Source organism: Ylistrum balloti, unplaced genomic scaffold (genome assembly GCF_031769215.1).
Source record: "Ylistrum balloti isolate Yb309-2 unplaced genomic scaffold, AGI_CSIRO_Ybal_v1 Utg369888, whole genome shotgun sequence".
Classification (NCBI taxonomy): domain Eukaryota; kingdom Metazoa; phylum Mollusca; class Bivalvia; order Pectinida; family Pectinidae; genus Ylistrum; species Ylistrum balloti.
In genome coordinates, this window is record NW_026782022.1 from 596704 (window position 1) to 618811 (window position 22108).

At 34.2% G+C, this 22108-nt stretch overlaps 2 protein-coding genes across 2 annotated transcripts in view; one reads left to right on the plus strand and one right to left on the minus strand.

Moving 5' to 3' along the window:
- LOC132546405 (uncharacterized) overlaps window positions 1-14087 on the minus strand; it is a 35119-nt gene extending 21032 nt beyond the window's left edge. Inside the window, exons 1-13 of the mRNA XM_060210117.1 lie at window positions 11204-14087; window positions 10620-10745; window positions 9987-10143; window positions 8453-8494; window positions 5857-5961; window positions 4274-4404; window positions 3640-3847; window positions 2682-2820; window positions 2244-2489; window positions 1753-1935; window positions 1215-1332; window positions 764-875; window positions 320-425 (exon numbers count right to left, since the gene is read on the minus strand). Coding sequence (XP_060066100.1) covers window positions 320-425; window positions 764-875; window positions 1215-1332; window positions 1753-1935; window positions 2244-2489; window positions 2682-2820; window positions 3640-3847; window positions 4274-4404; window positions 5857-5961; window positions 8453-8494; window positions 9987-10143; window positions 10620-10745; window positions 11204-14087 — 4557 coding nt within the window. The remainder of the gene's footprint in view (window positions 1-319; window positions 426-763; window positions 876-1214; window positions 1333-1752; window positions 1936-2243; window positions 2490-2681; window positions 2821-3639; window positions 3848-4273; window positions 4405-5856; window positions 5962-8452; window positions 8495-9986; window positions 10144-10619; window positions 10746-11203) is intronic.
- Window positions 14088-15462: 1375 nt separating this feature from the next.
- On the plus strand, window positions 15463-22108 carry LOC132546367 (vesicle-trafficking protein SEC22b-like). The gene is made up of 5 exons (XM_060210081.1): window positions 15463-15599; window positions 17053-17168; window positions 18367-18527; window positions 18941-19087; window positions 19378-22108. Exons 1-5 carry the CDS (start codon window positions 15525-15527, stop codon window positions 19530-19532), a joined length of 654 nt encoding a protein of 217 aa, XP_060066064.1. The 5' UTR covers window positions 15463-15524; the 3' UTR covers window positions 19533-22108.

Sequence of the window (22108 nt, forward strand, 5' to 3'; positions counted from 1 at the left end):
CTTCTCAACATTCCAACAACATTTCCACTGTGCAATGGGAAGAAGTTTAAAATGTAATTTTTCAAGATAGCAGATATTAGATTTTTGACTGATCCTTAGAATAACAACACTTGGTCAGGACTACCTCAGGATCATTTCAGGCAATTTTTAGCAGAATCCCACTCATTGATCTTAGGGATTTGAAACAAGTGTTCAGGGAACCATGATTACACGATCATTTTACAAAATAAGACCAGACGACCTGAAAATATATCTGGAATCATTTCATAATATCTATCATTATTTTTTTTCTCAAGATTGAAAAAGGTGAAAAATTTACCTGGAAATTTGATAGAAAAAACGAGGGATTTCCTAATGACCTGGCATACTCATAGATCTCTGTGCACTGGATAGCTTCATTCGTAAGGAACTCCTCCAACGGTAGACTGCCATAAAGAACATCATTTATCAAACATGCTGTTGTACCTTTACAACAACACACGAGACATAAACAACAAAATATTTACTACACAAACTATAGATAGCCTGTTCATTAGCAATATCCTAATTAAATGTCGTTGAGGAATAAAAACAATATTTTGCTGTTAACTTCTAAAAAAGTATTGACAGTCACATTTCAATAATACATATTTTTTTTTCAAAGAAATCATAATTTAAAAATTGATACTTCTTAAATAATACTTTATTGACAATTTCTGCTTGACTGGTATTTCACAAAGACTTGTTAGTCAGTACTTTTTTTGCTTTGTTGAACATCACATACCTATGATTGTTTCCTATTAGCACCAGTTTGGCAGTCTTTTTGTAATAAGAACCAAATGAAGCCTGGCCCATCATATAGCAAAAGTGACTTGCAAACAGGAAGCCCTTGGATGCTGAAATCAAATAAAGCAGATATATTAGGCTGTCCATTCAATAAATAAAATTGTTTGTACCAGTCCAAGCTACAAACATCGTTTACAATTTCAAAAAAAAAATATATATGCTTTATTATCTACTCTGTAACCATGAAGACAAATAATAGATACAAAACCTACACATAGAGGAATTTGAGTTAGTGACCATTTGTGACATAATCTGTTTCTGCAGTGTTTAGACTTCTTTCTTATAGCTAAATTTATTCAAGATGAAAACTTATAGCAGTATATGAACTAAATAGATGGAATGGCCTGAGGAAATAGTTATTTTTATTGTTCAATACTTATATGAAATACCTAATGTGTCACCCATGGACATAATGCTCTTCTTATCTAGGTCAGGTTTGTTTCCCTGGTTGGATAGAAGCATAGCCAGATGTGGCCTCCAGTCTCCCCAACGGTCATTAGCTATACTCTGTCCAAAGTAAAGGTCATACTTAAAGGTACTATCTCCAACACAATTCAATGTTTAAATATCATTTGGGTCTAATTCATCTTAAACATCATCTTTTCCATTACAGGAACCCAGTGGAACTTAACTAATCTGATCACCACAATGAAGAGAGTATTGGTGTAGAGACCTCAATTTCAACTATTTTACAAAATAAATTTAATTGTAAAGCAATGTTTTTGTATCTATTTCTAGAGTTTTCACTGCAGACTTTTGAGAAGCATTTTCTTTTTTTTTTTTTTGACTTCTCATTTCAGACTTTTGAAACATGTTTTTTTTTTTTTTTTTTTTTAATATTTTTACTTTTGAGAAGTGTTTTCATTTCAGACTTTTGAAAAAGCTTTTTCATTTGAGGCTATATTTTGTCAGTTTCAGCATGCCTACCGTTACAGCTGCAGGCTGTCTGCCAGACATAAGCTGGTACAGAGTCTGTAGGGGATCATTCATTTTCATTGCTGTGTTGGCAAACCTTATCATTACATTAGCATGTGTCCGACTGTCCATTTTACTGGCTAGAAACAATGCATGTCCCCACAGGTTTCTCTTCATGGCACATTCTAATGCATCCTGAAAACAAATAAAGATCTCACATAAAGTCTGTATCATTTTAGCCACCTAAAAGGATGACATGACATCAGTCCTGTAAACATACCCCTGTTTCTGTTTACAGAGTTTATGTTTTACCTGCTCCCATTTAAATAGCATTAACCGTTACCTAACGTATATTAATCATTTATGTTGTATCACCTTTGACAAACACAGAAAATCTGCCATTATGAAATTATGTTGAGATGTGAAAAAAAAGATAATCTCCCTTGGCAATATGTCATGATACAATATCAGTATTGCATGGTTTCTTAATCAAGACAATATACCTTTTTACGTCCATAAAGCAACAGATGTCTGAAGCGGTCAGTGATCTCCTCTTGGGACCGACCCCTGTTGATGACAGAGCGGTCAGTCATGGAGACGGTTGAAGCGTTGACCTCAGAGGTGTCATCCAATTCCTGGTCTAAGTTGTCCATGCTCTGGGAGATCTTGAGACCGATCATGCTGTACTCTGCTGTAGTAGGCTCATGACCTTCCAACAACAGCTCTGCAATATCTGTTCCCATCACCGTCTGTCAACAAACAAATTTACTCTTGTGTCATCACTGTTTCTGTTGCAATAAAAGGTTTGTGACACTGTTTACCATGCAAATGAATCAACCCTTTATTAATCTTAATTAAAAAGAGAGAAAACAAACAAAACTCTTGCCACAAAATTATTGCACTATACATAAAATCAATTTAATAAACTAATTTTTCCTTACCCCATTTTGTTTGATAAGCAATTCTAGAAGTTTCCAGATGAGTTCAGCTGATTCACGGTCGATCATGTTGATGTTCTCTGTACAGGCCCTTGCCTTTCGTTGGCAGAATGACAGAACATCATTCTTATGGGTGTCCCCCCTGTTGGTAACAATATGGATAGCTGATGCAACACTGATTATGACAATATGTACATGATATACATAGACTTGAGGAAAGCATAGTGTGGCCTACTGACTATATGCATTTATCAATTAAAAAAAAAAGCACATGTAATCCTCCATGATTACAGAAGAAAAGAAATCAAACAACATATGGAATCTAACAAAATTATTTATCTAATCAGAGTTTTTCTAGAGTTTTAGAATCAACAGATTTTTGTTCTATATGCAAGCATGATTATATGAACTATTTTTGATAGGTTTCATAATTACCATGAAACAGAAAAAAATCCCTCTTAATATCTTTATTATTACATCATCTGGTTTGCAAATTCTGCAAGCAAATATATGTGTCTTTCTTGAATAAACAAATTGCCATCTAATCTCTCTTTCTGTTGTCTACATTGTAACATCATAACACAAATTAAGGATATTCTGGAACATGGACTTAAACACAGTATGCACCTTAACACAGGACATGGAAAGGAGTCCTTGAATGATAACAGGATCTGGAAAGGCCTGCACACCTGAACACAAGATCTCAGGGGGAGTATTTACCTAATCACAAAACCTGGAAAGGAGTACTCACTTGATCACAGAATCTGGGAATGCCTACGTACACACCTAAACCAAGATCTAAAGGGGATTACTTGACCTAATCACAAAACCCGAGTTCTCAACTGATCACACGATCTCGAACAGAGTATTCACATGATCACGGGTCTGGAAGGAGCACTCAACTGTACATTTGCCCTGGGAAGGTGGAAATGCCTCATCACTGAACATTAAGAGTACTCACCTTATCACAGGACCTGGAAAGGATTTGAGCTCCTCCGTCTCCATGTTTTCTTGTAATAATTCATCCACCTCATGTATCTCTACAGTTCCAGGCTGGCCATACTTTGGGTTACTTGGCAGCACCTTGATTAGCAAACCACCTGGGCCAAAACTAGCTCTCATAACTGGAATTGTGTACTTCTTGGGAGTTATCCTGCCTGGTTTCATCTCTGCTTGATAAAAAAAGTCATGCACATATTAGTCTTCAAATTATTATTCACAGTTTGTGCATTCAAAAGTTAGTGTGTGTTGGAAGATAAACTGTTCACCTGGAAGCCTTGAATTCATAATTCTATATATCTCAATATATTTGGGTATATTTTGTAAATCATGACTTTTCCTTCTCTGGATACCTTTTTCTCCCTTACTGATACCTGAATATACACATTATCTCAACACTTTTATAAGCTATGAATTATCTTTACTACTTGTCCATTTTCTATACTTATTATCTCCAGACTTTACTAATCATGCATGCATACACATATCAAAGAGGTACCATTCTCCTTTCAGGCCTGATACAATGTATGTTAAATGTGTTTGTACTACTACACAAATCAAGACTTGCTTAGCCATGCCATCAACAATGGTCTTACCTTGTGTAACCCCTTGATCCTGGTATTGGTAGCCACTATGTCTATATCCATAGTAAGGGTCATAATGGCCCCTGTGGTAGTCATCATATCCAGCTCGACTCGATGTCCTTGCTCCATATCCATAGGCATCTCTACATAGATATAAAGTAATCAGTCAGTCTTAACCTCAAGCTCATAGATCCAGTTTCCTATCTGACTTCTTACTGAAGGACTAGTCATACTGGTGACACTAATGTATAGCCAAATATAATTTTAAATATTTGTAAATGATGCCATATAAAACAGCACTACAAGTGCATATATCCTTTGTAGTTTAACTAATGACATGGCGCTGAATGTAGTCTCATCTTTAGTCAAAGTCATTGTGATAAATAGCAATTCCGGTAAATTGTGTTTGAAAGTATGGCAGAATTCAGTCATTTACTGCATCCATGGTAATTTAAAGTTTCGTTAGATATTTTTAGCCGAAATGGGAAAGGTTTTATACTAGCCAAAGAATCTTTAAAAGTTTGACAAAGCAAGATTTAAATCTTCTATATTATGTAATAATTAGCATTTCCAAAACAAATTATTAATCAATGAATTATCTTGGCAATGAATGTCTACCAAATGATTTACTATAATGCACTATCTGCTCGATAAAATCGTTTATCAATCATTTCTTTTATAAATTGGTCTCTTAAGGAAAAAAATGCTGGAATGAAGAATTTGTTTGTAGATTAAATTTATATAAGTATCAATTAATTGCACAAAACCGTGTTGCTTCCCCATGCAGTTCCCATGCACATATTTACAGCGTTAACTGTTAACATAAAATTTCACCAGTAGTGATATACACTGTATAATGTTACAGGTTTATCTTTATATCAGGCGTCTTTTACTTCAGGTATCATTACAGAAATAGGATATGAAACAGAGTGGATTAATAATGAATTCACCTGGAAACCTGATATATCAATACCTGTAACTTGTGCAGTAAAATGACTTCGATATGTTGATGAAGCATGTTAAAGTATTAATAAGTGCAATTCTGTATTTTTGGCATACAATTACTTGAGTTTGTAAATTTTGTCAACAAACTTCAAATATCATTGCAGTAACAGCTCCATCCCAGCACACAAAGCAGCCCTAAGATATACTTGTATCTACAATTGGTGTCTGATTTGATAAGTTTAAATTAATTCATGACTAAAAGCTTTTATTTCCATGTCATATTTTTCAATCATGTTAACGACACATCATTATATTCAGCATCTTCAAAAATGTATAGAATATATGGAGCCACTGAGATTGGCCAATTACAAGCTGATCAAAATCAAGTATTTCAGTATTGTGATTGTTGTTGGCATAAAAAAAAGCACAGTTAGATATCAAATATTCACCAATTCTATTTTCATGTACAGTATAAATTTGTAAATCATAATTCCATGTTAAGTCATTGCAGAGGTATAATTCACAGCACCCTGGAATACAATAAAGATGGCAGCATACATATGGAAATTAACAATTATTTTGGATTTCACTGCAATAGATTTTTAATTGCTGAAGAAGACAACGGTTTGGTCGGAAGGTTGTACACTTACGGCTGGTCTTCTGGTATGGAGGCTGGGGTGTGAGCTCCCCGTGACTGACTGCGTTGACTGTACCTATCGTCCTCATACCCCTGGCCATAGTATTCAGATGGATAGCTGGAACAGGCCATGATGCATCATAATAAACGCATGCTGAATAGCAGACAGGTGTGATGATGCAGCACACCGCCCTTCCTAGCTACTGCATTCTCACACTCACATACATACCAACTGTAACAACTGGCTATATCGTATTTCGTCAAGTTTAGTATTATGAAGCTATGTAATTGGACTTTACAGGGTACATTTATGGTCATACTTATGTAGGAAATCAAAATACATACTGGTCCGAACTGATTAAAGAAAAATATAAGGACTAGCAGAAAATACCTGAAGCAAGCATTAGGCTAAATACTTATTTTTACGTGTTTATTTCTTATTGAAAAGTGGGGGCTGGGGGGGTGAGGGGCCGGAGATTTGAGGGAGGAGCGGGGGGTTGGGGGGGGGGGATTGGTTGGTTTAAGACAATGACAATCCAATTATATCTTACTGTGGCCTTATAACCAGGACTTTAATAAGAAATTTACTATTGAATAATTAGATCAATTTGTGTTAATGCAAGAAATAATTTCAAAGAGCAGTTTCTGTAAAGCAAAATAGTAAATACATATTGATTTCATGATACATCTGTACAAGGTAATTTTCAATATAAATTTGAAAAATTGGAAAATATGAAATGATTTTAACAGATTAGTCAAAAACAAAGCAACTACATATGAATACATAACTCAAACACTTTCCAAAGGAATATCCTGGTATCATTGAACAGGTGTAAAACTTTTGTTACAAAAACATTTTTTGGGATATTGATGAAAATGGTGCTTAACCATGCAAAACGTCATTATCTATTTTAAACTGAAATGTAAATTCAAATTTCATTGCAAAAAAATCAAACAGAAATTTTACAACCAATTAATTTTAGATATAATGCATTAAGAAAAATTAAAGTTTTATACAAATAAAAAATCTCCTCCATGGAACAATGTTTTTGGTGCTAGCATCTTGATCTTAATCTTTATATTCACGAGGCCTTCCTTAGTGAATCACATGTGAACAAAAGAGTGAAATTTATTTTCAATTTAATAAGGAGTGTGCTATACTAATTCTAAAGGCAAAAACACATGTACATGTAACAATTCAAATTAATTAACAAGACAGAGCAATGTGCAATTAATTATAGACAGCTTTTCTAATCTAAAAAGCAGTGAGCAGTGATGACAAGCTTTAACAAAACAGAATGATGGATGTTCAGATATTATTTAAGAAAGTTCTGTTTTCATATGCAGACAGAGGGCAAAAGCAGAGACAGGGTTAGACAAAATAATGTAAAAAAGATTATTAATCAAATTGTGAAACAACGAAAAAAATAAATTGATTTTTTCTTCACTATGTACATATGCAGAACTGCAAAACAGGTAAGAAAGTTAAGAAACATTTGAAACTAACATAAAGGTAGAGAGGGGTGGGGTATGGCAAACATGGAAAGCAGTTTTTCCCAGCTCTGGAAAGTCAGAAGATTTACGATGTCTAATGTAGTATCTATGGTGGGATAACTCTTTCCCATGGTGGTAAACAAATTTGCATTCAATGATTTTGACCTCAGGTTTGGGAACTACTCTTTCAACAAATGTATAACAGATCCATTTTTATCTACATTAGGTATATCACTTATGTAATGATTTTGGTCTATTTTTAATTGTGATGTTAGTGAAAGAAGGAGTCAATCATTTGACATTAGTTCAGAATAAAGGTGTCATAATACTACCATATATGTAGGACAAATATTCAGAAAGCAAGCATTACGTCTTATTAAATTCTTCACCCAAGGGTAAAGATTCCCAATAGGTATCTCCCACTGAACTTATTACACGATCTATTGAACTGTGTCTGGACTTTAGCATGGCATGACTTAACAGATATCAAGCTGATATTGTTAGTATGTTGTTTGTCTTGCATAACTGTTTCTCTTTCCACAATCTTAAAATAATTGTAAAAAGATACAGCTATGTTTAATCTTTATTAAAATTATTTCATTCCACTATGAAGAATTGCTAAAACAAAATGAGAAACAATCAATCATAATGTGCTGTATTAATGTAAAAATGAAGATGACTTAACACAATTTCTAAGTCTAAATGTTATAGTATCGAAAAACTACATTGGTGTCTCCCAGAGAATGTTTTTGCTTTTAGAGTCTCAATAACACCCTCATTAAAATTTTATTGTGTTATTGGGTTATCTGACTCTATTTGGTTTGGAATATGTAGTTTAGATATAGTCAGTGAAGAACAACTACATATAACTGCATCAATGTATTGTAAATTTTGGCATTAACATCTTCTCTTGAAAACACCAAATACCAAATGTTTTGAGGAGTCATCTAGTTGATGATTCTAATATTTGGTAATAAGATTATAAAGACATACTGCAAAACAGAAATGATGCATGAAAACAACAAAGGAAAAATGAAAGCTGTGGGTAAAAAATTCCAAAGTCAGCAAAAAAAAAGGAAAAGGATCATCACACAGTAAACAGTTATCTCCCTTACCCGTAGTATGGATGGTAGTGTCGGTCCATCATTCTATCATAGCTGAAAGTCATCAGTGAAATACAATACATATACTGAACATCTCACATTGTATTGTTTTAAAAGCAATGATTCATACATTTTCTAGCTTGTCAAAAGAAGCATGTGCAATAAGAATGCTATATGTGTCACTTCTTAAGGAAATTATTGTACATATCAATACAAGCTTGATATATTATCACACTTTTTCTCCCTTGAAATATTATCAGAATGATTTTTTTCCCTTGAAATATTATCACAATGATGTTTTCCCTTGAAATATTATCACACTAATTTTTTCCCTTAAAATATTATCACAATGATGTTTTCCCTGGAAATATTATCACACTTTTTCTCCCTTGAAATATTATCACAATGATGTTTTCCCTTGAAATATTATCACACTGTTTTTTTCTCCCTTTTGCAGAATCTTAAACACTTCAATTGATGAAGATGTATTGGATATTTTGAAAAACTGAGAAAACAATTTGTGAAATATTTTGACTGTCAAGAATATTACTGAGAAAATGTTTGAACAATGTAGATAAATAAAATGATATATCTATTAATAAGGGGCTGACTGCCAAGTTTTCACTCATAGAATCATAGCATGAAGGCATGATTTGCCAACAACAATTCGTATTTGTGCTGCTTGACAAATCTGTTACAAGTTAATTGGTGACAAGGCAGAGAATGTTAAAATAATAATTTTGCAATCTGATTAAGATAATTATCTAAGTATATGTACATATTCAATTATTTTAATTAAGGCATGCAAACCTACACCCAAAATACAGGTGAAAAAAGTATACACAAATATTAAATTTTTTTCAAGTATTGGTGAAATGTTCTTATCTAGTCACTGATGTACAAATACAATCAAACAGCAATACAGCAGTTCCCTCAATAAAAGGGATGTGATATAAAAGCATTTCCAGTGAATCAAACTGCATCAGACTTCACAAGCTGAATCACACAAGAAAATATTCTAGATCACAAACCCATCACTATACATACTTATCAGATATTTATTAAGTATAACAATTTCAAAATATCATTCCTATTTTTGAAGGGATGCTCTATAATACAATAATTTGTCCAAGTAAATTGTATTTCATATAGTATATTATATACAGTTTCAGTCAATTAAATGAGATTCCTTTTTGTTTGAAACTTTTGGTTTTAGCTAGAAGAAATGATTGCATGATGGAAAACTTCCAAGTAACTACACTGTGACTGATGCACATTAAATTACCAACTCAAACATCATATCCATTGTGTAAGAAGAATGATTCTGGAGGAATACTGCTGTTTCATATATTACAGTTCCCTTTTTCTTTAGAGAACACTATAAAATCATTTTGACCCAAAAACATGCTCCCTCTGCTGTGAAAAGCACCATGCATTTCCAGAAATGTTTAAAAATTTCCCACTTACTGTTTTTGACAATTGAAATCTGTCTCAATCAGTAAACCAGGAGAATAAAATTAAAAAAAAAAAAAAAAAAAAATCTTACTTTTCATTGTACTGTCCTGCATCATGCCCTTGGCCCTGACCTTGGCGATAATACTCATCATAGTAGGCTGAATTATACCGGCTGTCATGATAGTAGCTCTGATTATAGTACCGACTGTCATAGTAGCCCTGATGACCATAGTAATCATAGTCATATCCTGTAATAAAGTACACTCAGATTTATCACGCATACATGTGTGTATATACATGCATTGTAATCAAATGGATGTGAAATATTAACTTCTGTTTTTTTCTTGTGATCAAAATGTATCTAAGAATATTTCCATGAATTGGGAAACTGTGAATGTAAAATGTCGATTTTTTCTTCTTCTTTCTTTTTTTTCCTTTTGAAATTTAATAATAAATGTCAGTGGTCAGTGACTAATATGTACAGTGCAGACAAGTGAATAACAATTAACATTTTGCTACTCACTAGTTACTTAGAAGAGTGTCGTCCCTGACCTTTTATTTTTTCTAAATTTGGTTCAGTTTTCAACATTTACTTACCTAAAAAGCTTCAAGTCAAATCTGAACAAATGAAGTTAATGGCATGACTAATGAAGTGAAGTTATCTAAAGATTAATATTGATGCAGATCTACATTTATATACAATGTCATTGGTATATATATGTACCTCCACGTGAAGCAGAGCTGTATCGTCCATCTTTGTACGACGGGTCTCGACTGTATTCCTGGCGAGAACGTGGGCGGTCATTATCTGCCCCACCACGACTTTGTCTAGATGAGGGTCGGTCTTCATCTAATGTCAAATTAAAACAAATCACCAGTTTTATTAATCAGATTAAAACTTAAACTACAAAAGGATGCATCATATTCTTATTCAATGAGTAATTTATGCTACTAAAATCAAACATACAATCATACCTGCTACTGAAATTAAAATGATGCATCATATCATTATTCATCAAGTACTTTATGCAAATAAAATCACACATACAATCTTACTTGCTGCTACTATATATGTGATAGTTATAAACTTCTGATGAAAAATAATACTAATCACACAAACCAATCAACCCTCAACAGGTAGGAAAAACTCTCCTGATTACACTTGTGTGATAGTATTTAATTTCTCCGCACTCTGATTTTGTCAAAATCTGCATTTTGGAAAGCAATATTCAGAATGGCAACAAAAGGATCCATGATAGTTTTGTGCAAAGGAAAATTCACAACCAAAGAGTCTCCAAAATTACTTACAGTGGGAGTTTCTTGACCTGGGCCTGTCATATCGCTCATCACCATAGTACTGATCTTTGTAGGGATCCCTAAGAGGTTGTGCTCCTTTATAACCATACCTTGTCTTTCTGTCATAATAGTTTTCATAACCATCATCCCTGCGATCTCTAGAATCATTAAGATCTCTAGATTCCTGTTGATCTCTATAATCCCTCACATCATGACCGCGACTATCATGGTATTGGTCTTTTACACTGTAGTGTTCTCTATGATTGTCATTATGCTGTCTGCTCTTTAACTCCCTTTTTTCTTCCTCTTCTTGTCTACGCACAATCTCTAACTCACGGTCTATAGAGGAGTTTCGTTCATGTCTGTCCCGTACATTTTTCACCTCCTCCCTTTTCCGCTCTCCCTGATTTCTAGAAGGCGCATCAGCTGCCACTACAGGTTCACCATTGTGCACACTTTCAGGTTCTGGCGTGTTCTCCTTTGATATATGTTCTGTTAACGATGTTATCAAGTTCTCCACAGGAGAAAGAACCTGTTCTATCTCCTTATTATCCTTTCCTTTTAGTGGTTGAGAGACTGGGGCAGGTGACATCAATGAAGGCATTGGACCAGCAGGGGCCAGCAAAATGTTTGTTGTGGGGAGCTGCAGGTCACTGTCTGCCCACAGTGTTGTTGCTGGTGACATGTTGTGTTTTACCCTTCTTTCCTGATTATGCTGGAGATGCTTTTCCATCCTCCTTGGGGACATTACTGCACGTGCTCGAGAGCTTCCACTTGGACCAGGAGGAGGTCTAGATCTCCTGTCACGATTTGCCCGTGTCTTCCAATGAGGATCCTGACTGTGAATAGAGTCACGATCAGACTGACCTTGTGAATCACTTCCTGAAGATCTCCTACTGCTGTCTGCACCTAATGACCTATCTGAACCCATTGACTTACTGTGCTCTAGACTTTTTGCTAGGCTGTCTCGACTGTCTTGGCGAGATACCTCTTCCATACGAGCATTTTCCTCTATAGTTTCACTTGATCCTGATACATTCCTGCGCCTGGCTGGAGGTTGGAAAGGACTTTCCTTTCGTGGCATTATTGGACTCTGTGGTTTCATTTTCTGACCAAAACGATTGTTTAGTGTCCTTGACTGGTCTTCAGCATTTAAAATTGGACTTGGTGGCTCCATAGAGTTTTCATTGCTGCTCAACCCACTCTCAGTAACAGAGCTACCTTCCAACAAGGACACACTTCCAGGAATTTCATGCTGAACTGAGTTTGTTTCCAGTTTCAGTTCAGAAGATGGCAGTTTTTGACCTGCTTTCCTAAATGGATTATCTCCCCCTCTTGCTGATGTTGGAGTAGCCATAGGAGGAGGTGGACCTGTGTCTGATGACGACTTTACAAATTCTGTAGACTCACTTGTCTCTGGTGTAACATTAGGGGAGGATGTGTACTTTGGCATCATGGCTTCAGGTTGGAATGGTTTGGGTGGTTGACTTGCAACTGAGGACTGTTGGTTCAGGAAAGAGGTAATGACTTTATCTTCCCCTTGGCCCTGTGTAACTGAGCAGGGTGATCCAGTGCCACGCCCACTGCCTGGGGAGTTCCTGCTGGAGCCGATAAAAAACTGGACATTGTTGTCCGTAGAACTCTGTCTACTGTGATTCCCAGGTACTATGAGATTTTGCGGTGGCACCACCTCCCAGTCCCCTAAACTTTGCTGGTCATCAGCAGTGGTCATTATACCACTGTTAGCTTGCCCAAGGCCAAGTTGAGGGTCATTACTTGTAAGTGGCTGACCAATATCAATCTCCTGTGTTTTCATACTATCTACTGACCCAACACCATAGCTTACTCTACAAGAACTTTCACCATCTTCTATGGTCATATGATTGACTTGTGATATCACAGCATTCATATCAGTCTTATCATTTTCCTGTTTGAACGGTTCACCTACTACACCCATGCGTAATGGTGCACTGTCATTGAAATTGGAATGTGTAACATTTGGAGGATTTACAATCCCACTACTTACAACAGGCTCGTGTACTAAATGACTTTGTCCCATAAAACCTACATCTGTTGAATTTACATTTTGGTAGAAATCCGAGCCAGTTCCTTGTTCCCTATTGACACTGGACTGATTTAAACTTCCACTGTAATTAGAAGTTGCTGATGAATTCAGACCATCATTTTCTGCATTCTGTTGAATATTAGTATGTTCTTGATTATGTTCCTGGTTAGTAAACTGATCACTAACTTGTTCTAAATTATATTGTCCAGGCACCTGCTCCTGATTGATAACATTGTAAGGCTGCTCCTGGTTTAACTTTGGTTGAAAAGTGTGTTGACCATCATAATTATTGTTTATAAGCTGGGGTGGCTGCTGCTGCTGACTAAAGTCAGTATTGTTCCATGTTTGATTATAGCCATATTGTTGATGAGCCCAGTCTTGTTGGCCATCAGTATCCTGTCCCTGAGTTTGTTGACCTAGCACTTGCTGATTCACCTGCTGGCCAGGATCCTGGTACTGCTGCTGGTTGTAGTAATGTTGATGCTGTTGTTGACTTTGGTGATAGAACTGACCTTGATAAACTGATGCATCAACATTTCCTGGAACATTTTGGACTTGATTTGTATTGACTTGCTGGTTAGTGTCAGTAACTTGCCCTTCATTTCCACCTGAATTCCATTGTGATGGGTTCCAATCCCATGAACTGTTCAAATCGTCAGCTTGCTTTTGGCCACTGGCTTGTATTTGACCACTCTGATCAGAGTTGTAAACATAATTACTTGTCTGAGAAGTAGCTGCTCCAAAATCCAGTGGATTAAATAACTTCACTCCTCCAGTTCCTGTCCCAGTCTGTGCTCCCTGTTGATACTGCCAGGGAGCTGAATTGCTCATACTGAAAAATTTCAAAAGTTTGTCAGTTTCACTTTACAGTATCATTATTGAATTACCATTACAAAGTAATAAACAACTCTTCTACAAAGTTTATCCAAAGCAATGGTAATTCATGATTGACGTAAATCTTAATCTAAAGATTTTCATTGATACCTTATCTGTCAATTTTGAAAGGTTTTAAGTATAATACTTGATTGTCTCATAGCGACAGTATGCATACATGACAATATTTTCAAAGATGGCAACATTTCTTATAGCATACAACTGCCACAAGGAATCATTGGTAAATCATCGGACTATTTCCACCAATAAGAAAGCTAGGATTGGTTGTAACAGCTAGGTCTAAAGGCTGTGACAAGAGAGAAAAAAAATGTATAAAATTAAAAAAAACAAACACAGGCTGATGGAAAATACCACGAAGTGTATTTCCTTTACATGTCAGACAAAAAGCAGAATGTATCAATCTATATTGTGATGTTATGACAACAATGGCATGTACACATATATATGCCATCATCATCATGATCATGATGGAGGGATCAATTTCAATTTTGAGGGGCAATGGCCGAAAACAGGACTGGCCTTGATGAATTAATTGACCTGTTGAATATATCATTGGACTGTCAAATTACACACACTTAATATAACGTGTGTATATATGTATACTGATCCCACAATCGTAATAAATAAGTAATTATATGTAGGTTATGGTTAATGCTCGTCAAGCCCGTGATACAAAAATGTACTTAACAGAACAGCATCAATATCATTTTATAACGGATACGTTGATAAAAATATGGAACTATTTGATAACTAGCATATTCCATTTCATTTTCATCAACGTATTTACTATTAAAAGTAAGCATGCTGTGATCAGCTGGCAATGGCTGTCAAGTCTGCCATACGTCTTTCCAAATTTACCTGATGATATGACTCCAGAATATCAAGATTGGGGAATTCGTCCACTTCTATGACCTGAAGATAACTTCGAGGAGCATGGTATACATTTTGAGTAAATTAATGAGTGGAAACCTAAGATAAATATCAGACAGTTTCGGCCACAAGGGTCCCAAAGAGTGTCGCCATATTGCTTGTAATGGTTACGTGTGACGTTGCGTACGGTAGAACATCTCACAGATTATAAAATGGTATAGCCTTCTTTAAGCGTTTCAAGACAGCTTAGTATAACCGTTCATATGGATACATAGGATATATGGTATCAACTGGCAATAAGTACTTCGGATTTCCGGGCTAGCTGGATATTTATCCAACAAAAAGAGTTAAAAGAGAAAAGCAACACCGGAAGTGGTATTTTACAATTTCCGGTCATGCCCACACGTTTGTTAACGTTACACGTCACTGCAATACGTGTAGTGGTACATTTTGGTAGATGTGACTGTGATAAACTGATAGAAGAATAACATAAAATTCGGGAAAATGGTTCTTATGACAACCATAGCGAGAGTGGCAGACGCGTTACCCCTAGCTGCATCTATGCAAGAAGATGAAACGGTAAAAAGACACAAATTCTGTCATTTTGTTGTGACTGGTGTGTTGCAACATGCGTGTAATGTTTACTTTCACAATGTCCACCTCTGTCAAAATATTCCGCTGATTTTATTTCATCAGGTATATTTCAATGACATATTGAGAAATGCGTATTTGTACTGGGGAAACAAGTTTCTTTAGAAGTAGAAGTTTTTGAATTTAGCATATTGATACAATATGCATATGGTTCACAATGGCTTGGCTTGTCTTGTGACTGTAGTCAGGACCAATTGACTGCTACCAAGACAAATGAAAATCACTAATAAAGACATTAAGTCCAAGCATATCAACCACAACCAAGACAAGTAACAAATAGGTAAAAAGTTAGGTCTTCATGTGCAGTCAGAACCTTTCAAACTAGTATTGACAGGTTGGGGCTGGGATCAGAATGCACATAAACATATGTTTTATGTGCTTTCTCATCTGCCAATGAAATCATGGAGAGGTAAAGCCCATGTAGTGACATGCGTGTTACAAAAATAACAAGATGCCCATTTTCATCAACAGAATTTCCAAGATTTTAAAAAAAATTGTCTTCAGTCTTAGCAGAAACAGTTCTTGTTGCTATTTCTTGAAAAGTACATGGATGGGATTGGTCTTTCTTAGATTTCAGATGAGGGTGTCCTTGGTTCCAGGTAATGTCTTTCATTTTAGAACTGATAAGCAAACCAAAATTGCAGACAGGTTGCCATCTTGAATTTTGGCAATGAAAGAATTTTGTCCATGTTCATATATAGGTTTCCCTTAATCCTTTTTTATTTTGAGACTGGTAAGAGAAAGGCAATAGCTGTGGGCAGCAACTTGGATTTTTACAATGACAGTTTTTGTTTCAATTTTAACATTTCGTGAGAATAAGAAGATGGTCTTTTTCAAATTTGATATTTAGGTACACATTAGCCCCTAGTGGTTCCTTTTCAATTTTAAGACTTTAAAATTATGAAAATGTTGATTGGACTTGTCCCAGGAAATAAAAAAAATCTCAAGGAAAATCAATACATTGATTTTAAGAATTCTTGTCCTCAACATGCAATATGTAATGAAATGTTTCTTGTTTTGCAGTTACTTACTGTTTAATACCTTATACTAAATATGTTTAAAATCTGATAGTTAATGGTATTTTCTAAGATCATTAAGTACTTAAATGCATTTTACAATATTATATATGTCATCAAAATTTTGAATTACGGTAATTTGTGCGATATCATGAAGTAGAAGAAAAATCCATCTTTTGGGCTAAATCTCAAAAATAGTCTTCATATGAAATGTTACTTGATTAGTAAATGCTAATCAAATTGCAATTTGTAACAATTTTAAAACAGACTGTATTCAGTCAAACATAAATTTGTATCAATAAATGTGACTAACAACATAAATGTTAAATATTTCAATATGCATGTAAATGTTTCTTTTTCTGCAGGCCGGGAGAAGTTTGATGGATTTCCAGACACAGTCTAAACAGTTATTCAAGAAAATAATGTCAGATCCTCAACCTCCAGCTAGATGCAGTCTTGAGACAGGTCCATACATATTCCAGTAGGTGTCCCCTAACACACATGTAATTTCTTGTAATGTAATTGTGGCAAAGTGGTAAAGCATGACAGTGTGGTAATTTGGTACTACAAGTTGGCCATGCAGCATCAGAATGTTTATGCCAAGAGATCAATTGCCATTTTGTTACAAAATATCCCAAAATGAACACAAAGAATGTCATACATCTATATTATAAACTTGAGTCTATGTTGAACTTGGTTGAAAGGTAAAAAAACAATATCCAGTAAAAGTTATAATAGCATTAAATTGATATTTCAACTTTCGTATTCATGTAGTAAACTACATTCATCGTGATCATGCCATTCAAATGATCTTTAAGATAATTACAGTATTCGACCCGTTACACACCAACAGAGCTATATAAATTTAATAGGGCTATATGTGATGAGATTAGAATCATACTGGGAAAATACAGTGCACTTTTGTTTATAAAGGTTGGCAGTAAAATCATAGTTAAAATGTTGTAAATTACCTTATATATTAGTTTCTTCTGTTGTGGGAGTCCTGCTTTGTTTAAATAGGCTCAAAATACATCTTAATTGTGCATAATGGTGAGTACTAAATTTGCATCAAAATGTTGCGTTTGGAGTCTATAAATGGGGGAGGATGCTTATAGGAACATGGTCATTTAGTGGGTCAAATATGATGTTAATGTTATAATGTTGAGAGTAACAGGAAATTAATTGCAATTACTTAAAAAAATTTGTTGTAGCTGTAAATAGTACAGGCATTTCTAGGCTTAGTAATTTTTTGTGATGGATACTGAATTCAAATTATGGCACTGCTACACAATTAAGAATTATCTTCATTTATTATATGTGTGGTAATATTTATGTAACTACTTATACTACATAACATAGTATTTACTGTAACATCAGACTGTTAGGAATAAATCTGATTGTCTAGGTATATTTTGCAACTTACATGAAGGTAAAGATACTGTTAAATGAGGATAGATTGTTGATGTGCATAAAGTGGAAGAAACATGAATATGCAGCCGATGTTGTACTGTAGTTTTTCATCTTTTTTCATCTTTGCGCTTGCTTTTTTTTTTTTACTTGTAAGAATATATTTCTAGCTAGAATAGCTAGAATTACTAGATAGTCATCCCAGTATTTTTTTATTAAAGTAATTTGAATATCTTTGCATTTAATATAATTATATATGTTTTCTTTTGCAGCTACCTGATTGAAAGAGGTGTATGTTTTCTCATATTGTGTGAAAAGTCATTTTCAAAAAGACTTGCATTTTCCTACTTAGAGGATTTACAATCAGAGTTTAATTCACAGTATGGTAAAAAAGTAGAAACCGTTTCCAGACCTTACAGCTTTATTGAATTTGGTAAGTACAACTTGATGTTGACATCAAAGTGAAAATGCAAGTTAGAAACTGTTGGGACATTTATTAGGTTAGTTATCTGATTGTTTTGTCCTTTTCTTCCATCAATATCAATCTGGGAGGGCGAAAAATAAAAGAAACATTTCACCAGGTAACCTGGTAAATGATGCCAATAACTTCATTTCAGTGTATTACATGATCCAAAAGGCAGGCAAAAACAAAGTTTCCAATTATCAAGAACAACTGAAATGCCTGATCATTGATAATCTCATAAACTCCTGTTTCCTCAATTCGTTATCACATTGTATTATAATTAAAATGATGTGACAGCTATTTTGTACTGAATTTAATCTTAAGAACAAGTTATCATTGCTTTCAGAAAATCATGGCTTTTGATAGTTTCTTCTCTTGAACAGATACATACATACAGAAAGCTAGAAAATCCTACATGGATTCTAGAGCAAGGAAAAACCTGTCTTCTATTAACACTGAATTACAAGATGTACACAGAATCATGGTCCAAAATATTGATGATGTTCTGGATCGTGGAGAGAAATTATCAGGTAATTATGTTTAGATACATGTATATGTACAATTCCACAATTAATTTTGAAATATGGAACATCTTACAGATTAATAATTATCTCACAGCTTGTGTAACAAAAACTTTGTCAATGTCTCAATATTTTGATTTCTTGATTTAATTCTACATAATGATGGTTTTATCAGAATATGTAAAGTCAATTGTTATACTGATTAAGGTGAAGATTATCTCTATAGAAAAATCACACTTTATTTGGTGTTTTTAGTATAACACAACTGGTAATAATTTGTACCTGACTTAATCTTTCAGAATTGGATTCTAAAGCAAGCAGTTTATCAGATATGTCAAAGACCTACAGAAAAGATGCCCATAATCTGAATTTGCGATCATCCTATGCTAAGATAGGAGCAGTGCTAATTATAGTGATTGTGTTCTTACTATTCCTGAGGTATTGGTGGTGGTGAGAACTGGATAGTGCAATCTGTATGTTTAACGTGAACATTCATAGTTTCCTAGTATTTCCTTTCTTCAAAGGCTATGGGGAGGGTAATTTTCATCAGGTGCAAAGACTTTGTTCATTTTAATGTGTGGCTGTCTTTGAAAAATAGGATGTCATACCGGCAAAACTTCCCAGACTTGTGGGAGGCTTCCTATTTCAGCTACCTTGCCCAGTCTCTTGATTGAATTGATATTGAAAATTGAGAAATTTCCTGATTTTCAGGAAATCCCACTTGGCAGGTCACAATTTCATGTCTAGTCACAGGACTGGAGGTCCCTTGTCATAAATGACACTAATTGAAGGACAGCTTAGCTGTCAAAGGGATTTTTACCTACCAGTAAAGCCTCAGTGATCTTTGTACTATGTAAATCTTGAAATCACAGTTAAAGCCAATCTAAGAATTACTGTCATGGTGTCTATTTTATGCCATCTTTAAACAAGTTATTTGACTAACTCATTTGAACTTGGAACATTTATTATTGACAAGACTGTCTGTACAATAACAAAATGATAGGAAACAAGGTAAAAAGACAGAAGTGATCAAACTAATATGATGGTTGGTTCTACTTTGGGATCTCTTGATATGAGGAACTGTTTAATCATTTCATTATGAAATCAACATCTAACAAATTTCCTGTTATAATGCTTTTTTTATTTAACTTCTGATACAATGTGTATGAATGTTGTGTAGAATATACATGAAGAAAGACCTTTTGTTCCAAGCCTGCTATTGCTTTAAGATGAAATCGTTGTCAGATGCTTTGAAGCATGTTTGTAATCGTTGGTGTTTTGTTGAACTAAGAGTTTGACTCGTAAAACATTTTAGCTTAGGTTATGAGAAATTTGTTGATAAATCAGATAAGTTATACATAATTTGATTATATTTTCACACCACAAAAGTTATTATGACCCATAAAGTGTGATTTGTTTACAGTATAGCATGTGACAAATAGTATGCATACATCATTGTCCATTTTGTATGATACTTAGATGGATTGTATGCTTGAAGATAGAAGTTCCCAAACAAGCATGTATTCAAACAGGACTTAATTTGTATACTGATACAAGGCATACATTTTGAATATGTATTTTCTAGTTTGACTTTTAAGAAATGTTTGTGTGATGTTGCTTTTTAACTTTTCTGTCATCAAATCTCATTTAATTTACATTTACATTATTGATAAGAGTACAAGTATTATTCTGTATAAACAAATGCTTATATTGAAGGTATGAGTGACACAGGTAACATAGGGTTGTTAATTTCCTAAATTTATTTACAATGAAAGACTTAGATTTGAAGTTGAAAAATGATGTAATTGAGTCTGAATAAGTCTCCAGCTGATCAAATCAAATTGTACATTTTGTTTTGCTTTTGTTTCTGAGCACATTGACAAAGTAGTCAGTTACATTCAGGTACATGTGTGTTGTTAATGAGGCTTGAAGTTTACTGACAAGTACATATGATAAATATGTTTTTTAGAAAATGAATTGCCTTTTCCCTCCAAGATAATCACTGCCTTGAATAAGAAATTGTGGAATCCACTCCTATTGATTTGTAAACATTATTGCCTGGTATACTAGATAAGGATGTGATATGTATTTCAAATAATTTCAGTAGAAAAAAACACAATTTCAAGTCAAAGGAAGATTTAATTTTAGGTGCTGGTTGTTACGTTTGCTGGTACTCTGATGATTGTGTTCTGATGTTTCCAGACCCTTTAAATAAATCTTTGGATATGATTATAAGCATAATATTGTATGTGAGATACATGTCATTTATACACTGCCCATTGTTTCTGTAGACTATAATTACTGTTACTGACTGCTCATGTCATGTATACCACTTTCTCCAACACAGCCAAATACATGTGATTTAGGCCTGTTCATTACATATTAGTAATTACACAACAAATAGAACAGACATGGTTTATGTGCATGTATAGGGTGGTCTGTATAGCTACAAAATTGTGATCTGTAGATATGTTTACAGTTGCCCCATCACATATTTGTTGTGAATGATGACCTTTCATTTCACTCATTATTATAACAAGGTGAAAATCTTTTATATATGATTTGGTAAAAAATGTTTGCTTGCATCAAAAATCTTAGCATCTTGTCTTTGTCCTAAGTATGAACAGTTCTACATCTTTAAATGCTAGACTTGTTACTATATACAGAAAGGGTCAGTCTACCGTTAGACTTATGGTGGTCGAAAATTAAATATTTTATTCAATTTTTAGATTTTTCTCTTTTCTTTTCAAATTTCAACTTTTCACATGATTGATATTTCTAATAACAATTATAAGATATACCATGAGTAAGTGTGTTTATACTTGATATGATTTCAGTTGGTAATACATATAGCTGTAGAAATGTAAAATGACATAGAAAATAAGTAATTCATGGCCTTGTTGAGTGATTCACTTGTCTTACCTTGGAAAATACATTTTATAAACTGCCAGGCATATATGTATACATGTATGATTGTGTATGTGAATGAAATATATATTTATTGCAAACAATAAAAATACATTATAGATA

Coding starts and splice junctions, on each gene's coding strand:
- LOC132546367 (XM_060210081.1), top strand. CDS start 15,525: ATGGTTCTTATGACAACCATAGCGAGAGTGGCAGACGCGTTACCCCTA. Junction 17,169..18,366: donor ACAGGTCCATACATATTCCA/GTAGGTGTCCCC, acceptor TTTCTTTTGCAG/CTACCTGATTGAAAGAGGTG. Junction 18,528..18,940: donor TTACAGCTTTATTGAATTTG/GTAAGTACAACT, acceptor TCTCTTGAACAG/ATACATACATACAGAAAGCT.